At 37.8% G+C, this 19,487-nt stretch overlaps 1 protein-coding gene across 3 annotated transcripts in view; it reads right to left on the bottom strand.

Annotated features, from left to right (window-relative positions):
* Positions 1 to 9,926: 9,926 nt before the first annotated feature.
* The window catches only part of LOC127416831 (tetraspanin-18-like), a 53,682-nt gene continuing 44,121 nt past the window's right edge, over positions 9,927 to 19,487 (bottom strand). For all 3 annotated transcript variants that reach the window (XM_051656394.1, XM_051656395.1, XM_051656393.1), the window contains 6 exons: positions 15,980 to 16,174; positions 15,796 to 15,870; positions 15,119 to 15,217; positions 12,617 to 12,793; positions 11,198 to 11,281; positions 9,927 to 10,645 (listed from right to left, as the gene is read on the bottom strand). In XM_051656394.1, coding sequence (XP_051512354.1) covers positions 10,598 to 10,645; positions 11,198 to 11,281; positions 12,617 to 12,793; positions 15,119 to 15,217; positions 15,796 to 15,870; positions 15,980 to 16,174 — 678 coding nt within the window. In that variant the 3' untranslated portion in view covers positions 9,927 to 10,597. The remainder of the gene's footprint in view (positions 10,646 to 11,197; positions 11,282 to 12,616; positions 12,794 to 15,118; positions 15,218 to 15,795; positions 15,871 to 15,979; positions 16,175 to 19,487) is intronic.

The following is a 19,487-nucleotide window of genomic DNA, read 5'->3' as shown; positions in this document are numbered from 1 at the left end:
TAAATGGTCTTATGGTCAAAGTTTTAATATGAAAGAAACAGCTGAATTATAGGAAAGAAGGCTATAAAGTAAAAAGGATAACTTACTTTTTATCGAGGTCTACACAGAGGCTTTGTAAGTGATTTCAACAAAGGACTGCTAGTTCGACTATGAGACATGTCAGGACAACTGAATAAAGATGGAGGGGATATTTCAAAATGTGCAAATATAAACTATGTACAAATATAAACACGGCTGTGACTCAGCTGTGTACAGACACGAGAACCGCTTTTATATAGTTAAATAAACATGAACATAATATTAAATTAAAATTTTTAGACACAATATGGCCAGTTAGTTTGTTTACTTTTGCTCCGCTAAATTATTCCAAAAAGAAGCCAAAAGCAGCACAAGCCATTCAATGACGCTGGGCAACATAGACTAAGCTGTTCACAAAAGATGTGTTCTAGCTAAGTATTGATCTGTTTCTTGCCCACACCTATCATATCACTTCTGAAGACATGGATTTAACCACTGGAGTCTTATGGATAACTTATCTGCTGACTTTATATGCTTTTGGCGCTTCAATGTTTTGGTCACCATTCACTTGCATTGTATGAACCTACAGAGCCAAAATATTCTTCTAAAAATCTTTTTTTGCATTCAGCAGAAGAAAGAAGTCATACACATCTGGAATGGCATGAGGGTGTGTAATTGATGAGAGAATTTTCCTTTTTGGGTGAAATATCCCTTTAAAAAAGACATGGTCATGAACTGTCGTTGTATGAAAAAGACCTGTGTGAAAATTCTTGAAAATATTTTTTGTTTGTTACAGGGAAGAAAGACATAAACACTTAGAGTAGATAATGAAATAATTTTCTGGTTTGGTGAAGTATTCTTCATCCCTAGGCCTATTTCTCTAATAATCAACTGCTGGCTGAGAGTGTTGCATGACATGAAGTCTCTGATTACAGTCACCACAACATGGCGTCATTGTGTCATATGTGTTGTGTTGACCAGCCAGAGATTAAGCAGCCTGGTGCTATTCGTAACAACAGTCTCTTAATTAAACCTTTTAGATATTCAAGCTTACTCCTTCGGCCTCCGTACACTAACCTTCCAGCTCGGATATCCTTAAGACATTTAATAGTTGGGTCTTTTCAAGGCCTGTCCACTTCTCTGCAACAAGACTTTTATAATCCTGAACCGGTTAATCTCGGAACTGCTACTTTATTTACAAGTACAGTAAATTCTGCTTGATTTGAAATAATTATCTTTGCCATTGTCACAGCTGAAAATGGCCTTGTCTTGTCAACTACAAGACACAAACTAGCCCTACAAAAATGAGGGGGAGGATAAGTTTCAAATTCAAAATATGCTAAATTGTTGAATGTAACACTTGAATATTTGATATGATGTATTGAAATGCAAATAGCACGATCTCTTATTTTCCCCTATGCATAATAAATACAGTTAAAGGAAAGGTTTTTAAACCCCTTAGATTTAACTTACCTGCATTTCTGCATAAATTGGTCATAAAATTTGATCTGAAATTTAACTGACAACAAAGATGCCAGAAGGTTTATTTTCTTTTGTTGAAGCCGTTATGTTGATTAACTTCTGCTCTTTTCAACGTGATGCATCACCCAATTTCAGTTAAGATTTCAGTTGGCGGACAGATGGCCTTATATTCCCCTGCAAAATTACCTTATAAACTTGGGAATTCATTTGTCTGAATGTTACTTGTGAATAATAAACAAAGGAATAGTTCACCCAAGAATGAAAATTCTCTCATCATTCACTCACCATCATGCCATCCCAGATATTTATGACTTTCTTTCATCTCTGAACTCAAATGAACATTTTTAGAAGAATATTTCAGCTCTGTTGGTCCATACAATAAAAGTGAATGGGTGCCAAAATTTTGAAGTTCCAAATAGCACATAAAGGCATCATAAAAGTAACCCATATGACTCCAGTGTTTTAATCCATATCTTCAAATGTGATGGGTGTGGGCGAGAATGAAACAGATCACTTTCACGTTCTTCTTCTTGTGTTTTTGGTGATTGACATTATTCACACATATCGCCTCCTACTATGCAGGGAGAAGACTTTCAAACAAAAAAGCACTTAAATATTCATGGTTCTCACCCATACCTATCATATCACTTCTGAAGATATGGATTAAAACACTGGAGTTGTATGGAGTACTTTTATGATGTCTTTATGTGCTTTTTGGAGCATCAAAATGTTGGCACCCATTCACTTGCATTGTATGGACCAACAGAGCTGAAATATTCTTCTAAAAATCATAATTTGTGTTCTGCAGAAGAAAGAAAGTCATACACAACTGGGATGGCATACGGGTGAAGAAATGATGAGAGAATTTAAATTTTTGGGTGAAATATCCCTTTAAAAAGATGTGGTGATGAACTGTCATTGTATGAAAAAGACCTGTGTGAAAATTCTTGAAAATATTTGTTTTGTTTGCTACAGGGAAGAAAGACATGAGGGTGAGTAGATAATGAATTCACTTTCTGGTTTGGTGAAGTATTCTTTATCTCTAGGCCTATTTCTCTAATAATCAACTGCTGGCTGAGAGTGTTGCATGACATGAAGTCTCTGATTACAGTCGCCACAACATGGCGTCATTGTGTCATATGTGTTGTGTTCACCAGCCAGAGATTAAGCAGCCTGGTGCTATTCATAACAACAGTCTCTTAATTGGAGTCTAAGGATTCACATTTAAGTGGTGGCTCAGCAGTTAAGGCTCTGGGTAACTGATCAGAAGGTTGGGGGTTCAAGCCCCAGCACCATCAAGATGCCACTGTTGGGCCCTTGAGCAAGGCCCTTGACCCTATCTGCTCCAGTGGCACCATATCATTGCTGACCCTGCACTCTGACCCCAGCCTAGCATAGCATGCTCTCTTGAATCCATACAATAATTTTTATATATTTTTTTTATGTTCAGTAATGTTTATTATACACAGAAAAAAAATGTTTCTCCCTAAATGCACAGAATAATGCCAGCAGTTCAGTGGCTCTGCCTCTTTCTCGCAAGTGGCTCAGGCATGGGTTTGCTGCTAATATCTAGGTCCCTGTGTGGTACAAGCCTCTTACATGTGTCTCTGGTGGCTGGGCACAGGCTTGCACAAATGTGGACTTGTCCAATAGGAGCCACTGTCTTCTGCAGTGTGGGATACTGCAGAGATTTCCACATCCCCTGCTTAATCCTCCGTCCAACCTCTATGCGGTAAGGTTGATACCTCGCATAGGACATGCGGAGCATGGGAGCCACCACTGCATGTAAATTATTTTGCTGCTGTGACTGCTGACAAGCAGAGGCTCCTCTTAAGGCAGTGTCCCACTGTCAGAGCTCCACTGAAGCCGAAATAGGAAAAGGGCGGATGTCTGGGAGCACAGCAGCATTCTTAATGTAGCGAGACTCCAAATGCCTGTCTAACCTTTTCCGGCTCCTGAGGCTCCTTAGCAGTGTTGCTTCTCTCTCTTTCCTCTCTGCAGGCTTGACCATGAGAATGCACAGAAAGGTCACAGCAATGGTGGATAGGGTGATAATTAGTGAACTAACACTGATTATATGCACAGGTGTAAGCTCCCACCTTCCGCCTTTAAAGAGGAGTTTCTCAACTCAGGGAAGAACATGGCTGACCTCTCCTGGGTTCTGCTGACCTGTCAGACATGTTGCGACCTGAGTTTTTGGGGAGCACCTGCCAATGGCCGGGTCCTGGAGCCACATGCCTCAGAACAAATTTTGGTATGGGGATTGCATCCACCTATGTAGAGGGCTTCTCAGATACCCTGTTTTTTCTGAGGCTGCACTAAGAAGTTACGATGCCTGACATGTCCTGGAAAGCAAAATCTTGAAAGTTTTGGGTCAACCTCACTTTTCCTCTGTATTTTGTCACTAAATGTAATAGTTTAGTTTTTAAAATATAGTTTTGCTATATTCATCTCTGCAGTCTAGACTCTAGACCATGAGAAAACACAGAAAGATCACAGCAATGGTGAGCCACATTAGGTGGATAGAATGATAATTAATGCACTAACATTGAGCAACTGCTAATGGTCTGATCCTGGAGCCACACGCCTCAGCACAAGTTTTGAAATGGGGATGAGACTACAGGTGCATCTCAATAAATTAGAATGTCATGGAAAAGTTCATTTATTTCAGTCATTCAACTCAAATTGTGAAACTCGTGTATTAAATAAATTCAATGCACACAGACTGAAGTAGTTTAAGTCTTTGGTTCTTTAAATTGTGATGATTTTGGCTCACATTTAACAAAAACCCACCAATTCACTATCTCAAAAAATTAGAATACATCATAAGACCAATAAAAAAAAATTTTTTTAGTGAATTGTTGGCCTTCTGGAAAGTATGTTAATTTACTGTATATGTACTCAATACTTGGTAGGGGCTCCTTTTGCTTTAATTACTGCCTCAATTCGGCGTGGCATGGAGGTGATCAGTTTGTGGCACTGCTGAGGCAGTATGGAAGCCCAGGTTTCTTTGACAGTGACCTTCAGCTCATCTGCATTTTTTGGTCTCTTGTTTCTCATTTTCCTCTTGACAATACCCCACAGATTCTCTATGGGGTTCAGGTCTGGTGAGTTTGCTGGCCAGTCAAGCACACCAACACCATGGTCATTTAACCAACTTTTGGTGCTTTTGGCAGTGTGGGCAGGTGCCAAATCCTGCTGGAAAATGAAATCAGCATCTTTAAAAAGCTGGTCAGCAGAAGGAAGCATGAAGTGCTCCAAAATTTCTTGGTAAATGGGTGCAGTGACTTTGGTTTTCAAAAAACACAATGGACCAACACCAGCAGATGACATTGCACCCCAAATCATCACAGACTGTGGAAACTTAACACTGGACTTCAAGCAACTTGGGCTATGAGCTTCTCCACCCTTCCTCCAGACTCTAGGACCTTGGTTTCCAAATGAAATACAAAACTTGCTCTCATCTGAAAAGAGGACTTTGGACCACTGGGCAACAGTCCAGTTCTTCTTCTCCTTAGCCCAGGTAAGACGCCTCTGACATTGTCTGTGGTTCAGGAGTGGCTTAACAAGAGGAATACGACAACTGTAGCCAAATTCCTTGACACGTCTGTGTGTGGTGGCTCTTGATGCCTTGACCCCAGCCTCAGTCCATTCCTTGTGAAGTTCACCCAAATTCTTGAATCGATTTTGCTTGACAATCCTCATAAGGCTGCGGTTCTCTCGGTTGGTTGTGCATCTTTTTCTTCCACACTTTTTCCTTCCACTCAACTTTCTGTTAACATTCTTGGATAGAGCACTCTGTGAACAGCCAGCTTCTTTGGCAATGAATGTTTGTGGCTTACCCTCCTTGTGAAGGGTGTCAATGATTGTCTTCTGGACAACTGTCAGATCAGTCTTCCCCATGATTGTGTAGCCTAGTGAACCAAACTGAGAGACCATTTTGAAGGCTCAGGAAACCTTTGCAGGTGTTTTGAGTTGATTAGCTGATTGGCATGTCACCATATTCTAATTTTTTGAGATAGTGAATTGGTGGGTTTTTGTTAAATGTGAGCCAAAATCATCACAATTAAAAGAACCAAAGACTTAAACTACTTCAGTCTGTGTGCATTGAATTTATTTAATACAAGAGTTTCACAATTTGAGTTGAATTACTGAAATAAATGAACTTTTCCATGACATTCTAATTTATTGAGATGCACCTGTATGTGTTGTCCAGCCAGACTGCATCCACCCTTGTAGAGGGCTTCTCAGAGACCCTGTATTTACTGGGGCCGTACTGAGTGGTTGAGGTGTCCTGGAAAACAGTACAGGAAAATTCGGTAAAATTTTGGGTTTACCTCACTTTTTCACTGGATTTCAACACTCTAAATGTAATAGTTTATATGGTTTATATGGTAATATAGTTTCTTTATGAAGTTTTGTTATAGCTTTCATTTTTAGGGCTGCCACAGTTATCATTTTAACATGGAATTAAACATGAACATGTTAAACACGATTACATTTAGGCATTCACCTAATTCGACATCATAACTGTTTCAATCTGTTCTGTTTGGAAAAAGAGCATATACTGCACAGGTGTCTGCTTCAGTCTCTTGTTTATTACTAACTGATGGAGAAAGAACTAATGGCTAAATAATTTATAAACCAAATCCAAATGGGACTTACAAAAAGAAAGCAATTTGCTGATTTTTATGGCAGATTTTAATTCTCATAAAAGCAAACAAGTCTGAAATAGTACTTTTTGAATGCAGGAGCTGATTGCATTACAACTGAATGAACTACATTATGACCTGATATAGTATCCTTTCATATACAGACTTTCATCTGCTATATGTCTGCCTATGTGTAAATATGTTTTCTTTTTTTTTTTCTTTTTCAATGAGCTCTAAATCCTCGTGGTGGCGTAGTGACTCGCCTCAATCCAGGTGGCGGAGGACGAATCTCAGTTGCCTCCGCATCTGAGACCGTCAATCTGCGCATCTTATCACGTGGCTTGTTGAGCGCGTTACCGCAGAGACGTAGCGTGTGTGGAGGCCCGTGCTATTCTCCACAGCATCCTCACACAACTCGCCATGCCCCACCCAGAGAGAGAACCACACATTATAGCATCCACGAGGAGGTTACCCCATGTCACTCTACCCACCCTAGCAACCGGGCCAATTGGTTGCTTAGGAAGCCTGATTGGAGTCACTCAGCACACCCTGGGATTCGGTAAATACATTTTCTAAAGAATCAATTTTCTTTTAGTTATCAGAACAAACTTTTAAGACCTACTGTAATATGTTGCACACTTTAAGCCTATACAGCAGTACAGTATATTACAATAGATTTAAAAATTGTATATATATATATATATTTTACCAAGGGATGAATATTATAATATTATAGTCTTTTTCTTGTCATGTCCTGTTGTTCCATTCCAAGATGTTTGCATTGGTAACAAGCCCTCATCACTTAGTGGGATCTGTGTTAGGTGTGTGTGTGTAACATCAAGGATCAGAGTGAAAGATATGGCTGAAAATGCTGATCAAACCTCTCATTATGGTCATGTTCTTCATTGTGAATCATTTTGATTTGTTTTTCAAATTTTATCATTAGGATTTTCTGCATGCACGTTTTGCAGGTGATCAAAGCGGATCTGTGTTCAGGCAGTGCAGTCATTTTCTGGCATATCTTGATTCCTACAGTATAGTAGTGATCATCAGCATGATCTCAACTCACTTTGATTTACAACAACTGGGAGGAGCAAGCTGGTAGAGTAGACAGACAGAAAAGAGGTTCAGAGATTTGTCCTCTGCATTTGTATGGCATGGCCTCTAGCAAAGGTGTTGATATTTTGCGACACATAGGACAGCTTTAAAGATGGAAGTAGAGAATAGGCTGCCTTGTTTTTGATGCTGCCTTCATCAGCTGCATAATGGAGGAATGGAATGAGCAGATAAACCTGTGAGTGATGGTCACAGTAATTCTCTGATTATTGAATCATGATCACAACAGTTTCACGAGTGTAACAGTGAGTTGAAAGTCTTGTTTGTGTGTAATTCACCAACATGCTGTCATCTAATGACAGTAAAAGACAATATGTCAGATACAGTATGTGCTTCTGTAGTGCAATAGCATGCAACAGACAATTAAATACTGTGGGCATGCTAGTAAGAGTCTGGTGTCATAATAGTAAAGTGCTATTGTGAAGGATTCTCAGCATCCAAAGCTCTGCAAAGCTTTGCTTTTGAGGGTGTTGTTGTTCCCATTTCAGATAGTGTTGCAGCCAATCAGGATGGACTTCACTATCCAGGTGTAGAACGATCTAAAGATGTGGGAGCTCAGAACTTGACTGTAAGGATTGGCTGATTGTTGTGCTTCCAACTTCTTTCCTAAGATGTCAACAATAACTGCCTGTTTTTATATGGGTGGTTGACATTTAAGCATGAAATATATTGGCACAATATCTTAGAAAACAAGACATGACAATAAGTTATTATCAGGCAACTCTAAAAAAGTTTATGTATACTTTAATCTATTATTATTTTTTTTTTATTATTATTTTTAAGAATACATTTTATTTTTAGAATAAACCCTGAAACTATGATATTGATTGACATATCATTTATTCTATAAATTTAAGAAAGAACATCAATTTTGAAGATCTGGAAATGGGAAGAAAAATATAACACAAATGCATTGTGCTCTTTTTAGTAAAAGCTACATTTTTTCAGTTTTAGTTTTTCACTTATTAAAGGTATTATTTACTGATACATATTCACTATTTCCATCATTCATCACCATACTACCATCATTCTTTTCTGAATTACTTATATTTTCTCCAGCAAAGTATTACACTTATTGATGCTGCTTTATAAGATTTTGTAGTTGAGTTTAGGGTAGGTTTGAGGTTTGGGGCAGGGTTAAGTGCCACACCATTAGAGGCTAAATTGAACCTGAGCTTGTAGGGCTGAGAAAAAGTGCCATTTTATGAGAAAGTAACATTTAATAGTCGTTTGATAAGCAATTAATTAACTTTTGCAGTAAACTGTATATGTACAGTTTTATATAACTGTATAGACAGTAAGGATTTACAAAGGTGAGCTTTTCTGATGACCCAGAATTTTTATATCAGTTGAGTGACACATTCAAAGTCATAGTGTGAATATATAACCTAATATTTCTAAATAGCAGGATTTTATAAAAATACAGCCATGTCATAATTATTAAACTCCTATTGCATGTAGCTGTTTCTTAAATATGTAAGGCTACACAAGTACTTGTTTTAAAACAAAATTAAGTCATCAATCTGCAATGGCACTTATTTAAGTTTTAAAATGTAAGTTTAGCGTTGTAAGCAAAAATGTATTTCTTTTAAAAAATGCAATTAAAAATAAGCTGTCTCAAAAGCTAATAGAGGAGATTATTTCATTACACAAGAAAGGTCATGGCTAAAAGTACATTTCCAAGGCACTTCAATGTGCCTGACACCATGGATTCTTTCAGGTATCAGGCCATTTTGGCATGAAAAATGTGATGCCTTCAGTGTGTAAATTGAAGCTCGGTGATCACTGGACTTTCCAGCAAGACAATAACACCAAGGATACATCCAAGTTGTCCAAAATCTGGTTCAGGGATAGGTCGTGGAATGTCCTTAAATGGCCCTTTCAGTCCATCATTATAATCCCATTGCAAACCTTTGTTGGGATTTCAAGGAAGCAGTGGCAGCACAGAATCCAAAGAATGTCAATGAGCTGGAAGCTTTTGCTCATGAGAAATGTGTAAAAATTCTAAATGAGGGGTGTCCGAAGCCTGAGAACACTTACCTGAAACATTTATTTGCTGTTATTAAGGATAAAGGATGCTCCACAAATGACTGACTTTGGGGGTTGAATATTTTTGACATGACATTCGTGGAGAGAATTAGTTATTTTTTATTTTAAAATTTGGGTTAACTGAACTCTTTGTTCACAAAATCACTCAAATGTGTATTAAAAACTTACTTTGACTGAGGTTTTAGTTGATGTGTTTTAATTCACATCACCAGAATGTATTGCTGGTCAAGGGGGTTGAATAATTTCAATTGCAACTGTATATACTAATATGTTAATACTGTTAAATAATTTCAGCAGCAGGCGCAAACATTCTGGCAGTCTGCTCTGCAAAATCATAAAAACATTTTCTTAAAGGTTCTAAAGGTACATGGGTCACACCACCCAACACTCCTTTGTGTAACTAGTGCAATATTGTCATCAAGTGGTAATACTATACATTCAATGTGGATAAGACTTCAGTCGTCAACGTTTATATTTTTTTTCTATATATATTTTAATTAAAACTAAATAAAAAAAAAAATCTTCTTTGCTGTCCAGCTTATGATGTGTTTTGTGTAATTTATGTTTTGGTTAATAGAGACACTGAAAGAATCTGAGCAAAAGGTTCACCAGAGATTTATTTAATGTTAGTCTTCAATACAAATGCATACACATCAATTTCAGCTAAAATCACATATAATTACTATTGCAATAAACATCACACACACACAAAAAAAAAAAAAAAAAGAAAGATGCTGGTCTTCAAGCAGGGAAGAGGGACACCCATCGTCTAGCACACATACACTCACACATAGACACACAAATCCCACCACACCCACACAGGATTAGATAAAAATGGAAATTCACATGACTATACAACACTAATATAATGTGCTTGTGAAGGCTTGCATTCAATGAGTTTGTTGTGAGAGGAAAGTGGTTTGGTCTATTTATTTACTAAAAGCACAAATGCATATACAAACAAGCCAGCATACTCAGTATAAATATTCTTCATCCAAAATCAGTGCAGCACCATCTTCTTCATCCTTTATTCAGGCTTTATCTGGTTTTTAATACCTGGTCAAAATTACATAAGGACTTTCTGGCAAAAAGCCCGTATTTGCAGTATTCAAAGAACGTTCTTTTTTTTTTTGTTACCTAGTACCTCAAAGGTCCAGCTGTGAAGTACAGATAATTTTTTTTCTTAATAATTTTAGAGATATAAAACTGAGTAAAACATTCTTTGAAAAGTGGTTCAGTTTTCTTATTTTGTGGCGTTTTTGAAAAAGTCTTTCGATGTACTATTGGATTCCCCTGAAGAGACACATGGCGAATACCATTGCAAAGAGCTGTTGAGGAAAGCAACACAAACAAATTTCATTCATGTGAATGAAATAAACAGTGATGAACCATTCAAACCGTTTTGGCTGTTTGACTTACAGAACAATAGTAGAGAGACATTAATTCTTAGTCACGCTAGATTTTAAGCTTGCAAAATTACTTTGGACACAGCAACATTGCCAGCCATAAAGTCAATCACTGATGCTTCCATCCTCTATTGGTCAAATAACTTTATTAATTAAATCCATTTAAGCTCTCACAGCTTGAGATTTAATTCTATTTCTAAGCTGACTTTGGAGCACTTGAGAAAAATTGCTCCAAACTCTTTTAACCATCTTGTCTTCTAGCTGTGGTCACACAAATAAGCTGTCTACTTTCAGTGCATTACCACACGAGGGCAGCATCTATTCAATTAAAGGCCATGGGTAAGTCTGTCTCCCTTAGGTGCTCTGACGTGACATCCTAAAACTTTCTTTTACGTTCTCTAAACATATGTCCCATTTTGAGTAAACGGGTAACAGAGATTATCTAATCAGCTATTCAGATATATCATACTGTACCTCAATTGTGAGTACAACAATAGCCAGGGCACCAGCCACATAAATGTACATCTCAAAGTAGTCCACAACTGCTGAATAGCAGCCCTGCCAATACAAACATAAGCATAAGAAAATTCTTAGTTTGTACCAAGCATAAAGAGAACACAAGGTATTAAGAGATATACCAATAATCAGTTTGATATCGGTTTTATTATTTAATATAATTACGGGTCTACCAATAAATAAATACCATGGCAGGTGAGGTCTCGAAAGAATAGCACACAACAATGGCATTACATCACTGTACCCTCGACAGGAAACGATAAGAACATTTACATGCACTTACACTATGCTTAAGCCGTCAACGTATGTGGTCATGTAAATAGCTTAAACAGCATTCCTTTGTCAGGTAAGGGAATAAATAATTAAGCACAAACCAAGCAACAGATTTTTGCCCATTACCCTGATTTTGCGTTGCATGTAAGCACCTTTACAGCTTATCCAAAGTGTGCCAGTGCAGTGTACATGCCCGTTTACATTTTGACGTCAACAGTAGAGAATAATCCAATGATTTGTCTCAATAAACTCGGTTTTGTTACATTGTCAAATGTTTTAATACACTGATTTTAGCGTATTGGTTTAGGGTGCATGGAAACACACTCACTGGTGTTCACAGGTAAATTATCCTTATATTTTAATGTCATTGCATTTTAACTAAATTATTATAATAATATTGTCATTATTATTATTTTTATAATAAATAATGAAATATTCACAATTCATATTATGGATTTATTGTTATAGTCTGATCATTATTTAGCAGTAATAAAACAATTAAAATTCAATTCAGTGACTCAGTTATCGGACATTTAAATATAGTCTGTTATTAATCTACGTTGATCTTTAATAAGAATATGAAAATATCCACAGCCTTGCAACTTTTTAGAAAAGGTCCTAGACACTGAGAACATGGAAAAGCACTAATCAGCATTAGGAGAGCTGAAGCTGAAAAGTGGTAACACTACAGACCTTATTCACAGCAGCACCATCTTTGATTTTTGATGGGAATGACAACAAGGATGTGAGGGACATACTTACATTCTCTTCAAAGGGTTGTACAGTTGTTCAAAATGTTTTGGGGTCGTTCCACTGAAGAAACATTGAAAAAATATATTTTCAAGAAATTTCAGTAGACAAATCTCTAGACAACGTGAACTGTGGAAAATTAGATGTAATCTAGGAGCTTTTTGACAGCTTTATTTGTGCATCTCATTGAAGAGACAGTTAGCTTCTCCCTCACAGCCTCGTTTTCATTCCCATCAAAAATCAAGATGCTAATGTGAATAAGGTCTCACCTCTTCCTGTTTTTCTGCTCTAGTTGAATCTGAGCTGAGCTTCTGACTAGGCAGAGGGGATCTGATGTTCAGTATGAGAGCCCACCTTGTTGTTCCGGTACAGCATGCTGCCCAACAGGCATTCGTCCTTGTTACTGAAGCCTACTTCACCAAGGTGACTGTCCCTACGGCAGCAGGACTCGGGCACCACTTCTCTGGGGTTTATGAGCCTGAAGAGGCTTTCCTCAAAGTCTTCTGGACTGTTCACTCCACAGCAGTCAAACTGAACCAGGAGAAAAATCAAAGAGAAGGAAGGTGAGCTCATAGAAGCAATGGAACCTTCACTGATATTAGAATGTGGACACTTCTGACAATGCAACATAATCAGTGTGATTTCTTGGTCATGAAATGTAGCAATTGAAGACTTTTCATAAACCCACTGCCCTCTGACCAAACCAAGTATTACTTTATCATTAACTTCATCAGCTTTGAAGTCTAGATCTGTGGTTCTCAACTAGTTTTGCTTCAGGACCCAGATTTTACATTCGACAGAATCTTAAAAGGATAGTTCTCCCAAAAATGAAAATTCTCATGATTTACTCACCCTCATGCCATCCCAGATGCTGTATGACTTTCTTTTTTCTGCAGAACACAAATTAAGATATTTAGAAGAATATTTCAGCTCTGTAGGCCCTCACAATGCAAGTGAATGGGTGCCAAAAAGTTTAAACTCCAAATCCACATAAAGGGAGCATAAAAGTAATCCATATGACTCCAGTGGTTAAATAATTTTTTGTAATAAATTCTCCTCCCTGCCTATTAGGGGGTGATATGCAAGAAAGATGTGAATCACCACCAAAAACAGATGAAGGAGAAAGTGAAAGTAAAGTGGAGATTGACTGAGCAGGGAAGAGAATTTATAGTAAAAAAAGGACTTAAATATTGAACTGTTTCTCACCTACACCTATCAAATCACTTCAGAATATATGGGTTTAACCACCAGAGTCGTCTGAAGTACTTTTATGTTGCCCTTATGAGGATTTTGGAGCTTCAAAATTTTGGCACCCATTCACTTGCATTGTGAGGACCTACAGAGCTGAGAAATTCTTCTAAAGATATTTGTTTGTGTTAAGCGGAAGAAAGAAAGTCATAAACATCTGGGATGGCATGAGAGTGAGTAAATGATGAGAGAATTGTAATTTTTGGGTGAACTAACCCTTTGTGACTCATCACAGTACCAACATTTTTTATTGTAGAAAAGACTACAAAAACTTTTCTTAAAATCAAACATTGAAGTCTATTAATTTTACCATGAACTGCATGGGTCCAGCAATATGCAAAATTATTAACATAAAATAAGCTGAATAAGAAAACTGACAATTTTGTAAGTGCATTCATAGCAGAAGTGTTATTTACAGTCATGGTTTCTAAGATGGTTTTCAAACTGGGCATGTTTGCTGTGGTCCGAATCTGTGTGTGATTGTTCCCAGCACCCCTTGGAGCGTTGGTCTGGTTTCAGACACTTTCAGATTCTGTCGAACCCTGGTGCTTTTCCGTCATCAACTTGCATCATCACAAACATGCACATGATGGAGAACACAACGCGAGTCGTTGTATTTGTGTGTTTTTTTACTAATTTGATGACATCATTATGCACACCAGAGTGAAAGATATGCATGTCCAGGAGAAGGTGACTATATCTTATTCTCACAAACAGTGTTTTTTGAGACATCTGGTTGCAAGCAATGTATTTGCAGTGCTGCTTATGTTCCCCTGCCACTCATGGTGCACGTGTGTGTGTTTTTGTGCAACTGATGTTGTTGTCATGCTTACATCGGCAAAAATACATGCACAAGTTATATTACTTCCTGAGCAAGTGCGGACCCAAGTACAGGTTGCTTTCTCACTTATGCAAACTGTGCCACAGTTCCATTGCAAACGAGCTCAGACCACCTCTTACAGGTAGACTCAGGTTTGGTACCATGGTCAGTTCCCCATTCCGCAAAACAGCTTTCATATTACCAATTTTTCTTGCGAACTGTGCTCCTTTTCAGACTAAACAGCCATTGTGTAAGCCCCCTAAATGTCAAGTAAATTTTGATGGTTTTATGCTCTCGGCAGCCTATAATTCATCACACGTTGATGCATTGTACCTTGCACAGACCATGTTTATTCTCATTAAAAGTGAATCTGCATTTAATGTAGTCTGGATTGTATTTTCTTTGACCTTGCATAGTTTTGTTGATGGTTTTTGAAGATGAGGGCATGCCACACAACATGTCCATGTTAGTATCTGCCTAATTTGGCTCACTTGAATTTCCACTTACATATTGTATAGTTCGACTGGACATACAGCCTTTGATGACAACAACAAAAGATTATGGGAATAGTTTTTTCCTCCCCAACAAAAGTTGATATGCCTATTTATTTTGTCCTCCTAACTATGCGTGATTATATGGTTTGTTGCATTTTATTTATTGCATTTAACATTTTATCCCGGCTGTCAATGACTCTATCAGAACAGATCTGCGACACATTTCTGAGTCACCACCCACCAGTTAAGAACCATTGGTCTAGTTAATGTCTGACGGAGATGCTCATTACGTACTGTGTTCATAATGGCATTCCATGTTGATGTGAAAACATCAGTGTTGTTGTAACCTTGGTAGTGACTCTTCAGTTCCTTAGTAAAATATTCTCTGGTCAGCTGTACACACACAAAGAAACACATTAGAGATTCAGCACACAACACCAGAAGCATACACATCATAAACACCTGTTTAAAAGGAATGTTCTAGGTACAATACAAGTTCAGCTAAATCAACAGCATTTCAGGCATAATGTTGATTACCACAAAAATAATTTTCACTCAACCCTCGTTTATTTTTAAAATAGGAAAATTTGTCGTTACAGTAAGGTACTTACAATGGAAGTGAATGGGGCCAGTCCATAAATTTTAAAATACACAGTGTTTCAAAAGTCAAAAACATGATTTGACTGTGATAAAATTGCTTACTAACTTTATCTGTGTAAAGTTATATCCAAAATCACATCTTTGTAGTCATGGTGACACAACGCTGGTAAACCCTGTAACTGTAAATGCCGTAACACTAGCAAATCCCTGAATTATTCAATTAAAATCATATTAGCATGTTTAATGTTTACATTTAGTAGCTATATACTTTTGAAACAGTGTGTATTTTAACGTTTATGGATTGGCCCCATTCACTTCCACTTGTATTGAATCTGGAACACTCCTTTAACATTTTAGAGATGTCCACTCACATGTTCCCGGAAGATGAATGCAAGAATGGCTGCTGCTAGTTCTGCCAAGAATATTATGAGGATCAGCATGAAGAACTGCACAGAGGGAGATTGAGAAGGCAAGATTTTCAAAATTGTAATAAATTCTAAATGACACCAACTTTTAGTGTAATAGAAACATAAGGACCTCTACAGTGTAACTCACAAAGAGCAGCAGACACTTGTTTTCTCGTATGGCTCCGCAGCAGCCCAGGAACCCCAGCAGGAACAGCATGCTCCCCATTGCCAGGATGATATAAACTCCTGTGAAAAGAAGGGGGCTGGCTGCCACTATCTCCCTAAAACCAGTAGGGTCCACCACCACCCACACCCCAACACCAAGCAGGAAGGAGCCACCCAACTGAGGAGCAGGTGAGAGATGGAGAGAGAAAGAAAACAAAGCTATTAAAAATTATAAACTCAAACATAGTCTTTGCAATGCAAATTTTCTTTCTTTTAGTTCCACACTGCAAAACAATCATATTCTTAATCATCTTTATTCTTTTGTCAAGTAAAACATATTCACCTGAGAAGCAAATTGCATATGATATTAAGACTTGTTTTCAAAGAATGTATTCTGAGTATAATATTGAATTTATCTTCAATAAAACTAACCAGGTTTACCCTTTACAAAAAGTACAGTGGCGCCATGGTAATGGTATCAGATAGTAATGACATGCTGCTGAATGATTATCATATTCATGTACCATGGCATATAGTACATGGTACCCCAATGTATTTCAAAAGAATACCATAGTATTTCCATGGTACATGTCCAAACAACATGGCCTTACAATGGTTTGTTTTTAAAAAGGAACATGGTATTTGTGTTTTAAAAGGCTTTTTTGATGCATGAAACAAGTGAAGAATTCTTCCAATGGACAAAATACACCTTTATATTTAAGATACATTCTCTAACACCAAGTCCTACTGTCTTATGCAAATTGTTTTCTTCTTGGGTAAATTTATCTTGTTTTGAGGATATTTCTATTAATTAATATTAATGTTGTTCATTGTTTGTTTGTGTTAACTAATAAAGTTAACTAAACATGGCCTTATTATAAAGTGATATCAGTTATTTTGAACTGTGACACCGAGTTCACACATCCTCCGTGAGTGGGGCGTGAGCAGAGCGTTTTCGTTTCAGCGCCCATATTAACAAATTACACCGTTCCCACAATGCAAGTGTGAGTCGCGAGGTGATGCGTCCCAGACGCAGCAGTGAGCGGATAGTTTCGTGTTGAGCCTATTTTTGCCGCGCGGCTCACGCTGAACTCAGCGGCTCTGGGTGCAGTACAACACTAAAATAATCAGGAGATTATAGAAAAGACACAAAAGCTAATCAAAATGATTCAAACCGAACCTATAGTACACTTCAGTTTATATGTCTGCATGCAAGTGAACTCAATAAAATAAATTATTAAAGGAAATTATTAATAAACTGCCGGACCTTTTGCCATTCTGTGTATATAGGTGTACAGTATAGACACAACATTAACCAATCAATGATAAAGATGAAGTGTACGTGAAGCAGCAATAACCTCAGCTTATTATGACCTTATTAAAGAAAAAATCTGGCATAGGACCCCATAGATAACTTTATTTTCTGAGCAGAGGCGCTGCTGTTTCTCACGAAAGAGACGCGGCCAATGTGAACGTCCAACGCCACCGCCCTGCTCACGCGCCACTCACGGAGGATGTGTGAACCCGGCATAACAGTCGGCAAAGATACTGATTAAGAATAGGATTTTTGCAGTGCTGGATTAATAGTTGTAATAAATATGATCCACAAAATGCTGAGTTGCTCACATTTTACTTGGTAAAGTGAACGCAAAGGTCACCAAGCAGGGACTATACTAATGGGCTCTTCTCTGGAAATAAATCACTTCTGATTTACCGGCTATGGAAAGTAAAAGCACAAGCTTTAAGAGCGGAGAGAGAGGAGGGGGAAGGTAAATGGAACAAGGCAGCAAAAGGAGTTTTAGCAGCCGAGTCTTCAGACAACAGAGTGGGGGCTTTTGCAGCTTCCCACAATCCTCTACCTGTCAAAGTGATACCCTCCACCACTGCTCCCCCAAAACCTCACAGATACACACAGATGAAGGCTCGAGCAGACACCATGCATGTGATTAAGCAGCTCAAGAAGTGTGTATGTGTATATGGTGGGTTTTGAGATAAGAGCCTCACACAAAAACATGTTCTTCAGTCCTGTGAGCCAAACCTGGAATTCTTTTCATGGATGGCATTAGGAATGAGTCCTCTGTCACACAGCTAATTGTGGCATAAACAGATTTGATAAACAGCCTGACTGTATCGCCAAATTGCTGCTTTATACGCGTTAGTGTTGAATAAATATGAGCAGCTGTTTCAGTTTGTGAAATGATTTTGAGAGAATTGCATTAGCATTTTTAAACAAAAACAAAAGTTATTTTATTGATAGCGTTGCACTTGCGCATGTACATCCCATTATTCTTGTAATTAATTCAGTCAAGCAAGATGAGTCTTTAGTCCAAATATTACTGTCTGCGCCAATCCCACACCGACATTATGTTGTCAACCTAGATAAATGATCAAACAAGCATTTTCTGTCTCTTCCCTTTTCTCTCTCTGTTTCTTCTCTTCATCTGCTTTCAAATGATTAAACTGCCAAGTAGTTAAATTTGTGCTATAAATTTGTGAATCGGTCTACATGCTGCATTTCAGGGGATGTATTAATGAAGTCCAGCTGCACCCCTCATAAAATAAAGTCATGTATCTGTAGTACTGAAGTTTCTTGCAAGTCAGTCCACTCTGTGGTCACTATGGAAACATTTTCACGCAGCTATGATTTTCTGCAATGTAGGCAGATTTCAATATGTCAAATCAACTGTCTAATCGTATACATTTTGCTTCTTTAGTTCAAATCACAGAATTTCTGAGGCTTTGCCAACTGATGTTAAAAAATAAAACTCTTTCAAAAAGGTGATTGGTTGTTTTAAAAGAAAGGTGGGACATCCATTCCTGTATTGTGCTTGTGGTTTCTCTGACTAATTTTCCTACAAGTGCTCTGTCTCCTCCTTATAAGCCTTATTCAGTGTAGACGCCATATTGAATTTTTCACAATGTAAATCAATGTTGTGAGAGATACAGTAAAGGTATAGTCTATTTAATAGGTTGCACTACCTAAATGTTCTAGATCTTGTCTAATAATCACAACTGGTGTTTTCTGGAGGGTTATGTTAAACGTATTTAATTTTTGGCATGACATATTTCATCAGCTGAACCACTGACAAAAAGATATTGAACAACCTGTATAGTATGACTCCTTGAACAGACTGTACCTCTATCCCTCATAAGCCCGAAACATACTCTACACAAGTACATACAGTTAGCGCAGACGATTCTAGCTCTGCAAGCTCGGTTTTTCTACAGTGAGTTTCCTTTTCAAGTCAACTACTGTAATGGCGGCGCAACAGCTTGAAGAGAATGTTGCCGAGCAAGTAAGTTAAAGTCAATATATTTATTGCAACATCCCTGAATAATAACACATATGGATTTAGACTTTGGAAGGTAACTTTAATGCCCTCTTGAGGTGTATTACCACTACTGTAACTTAAAAAACACGTTAATATATTCAATCAGACCCACATTGGCAAAGCACTGGCCAAGCATTCATGTTTGGGTTCACATACTTG

This window comes from Myxocyprinus asiaticus, chromosome 26, assembly GCF_019703515.2.
Source record: "Myxocyprinus asiaticus isolate MX2 ecotype Aquarium Trade chromosome 26, UBuf_Myxa_2, whole genome shotgun sequence".
Lineage (NCBI taxonomy): Eukaryota > Metazoa > Chordata > Actinopteri > Cypriniformes > Catostomidae > Myxocyprinus > Myxocyprinus asiaticus.
Note: the sequence above shows the minus strand (reverse complement) of the source record. Positions and strands in the feature narration are given on the sequence as shown.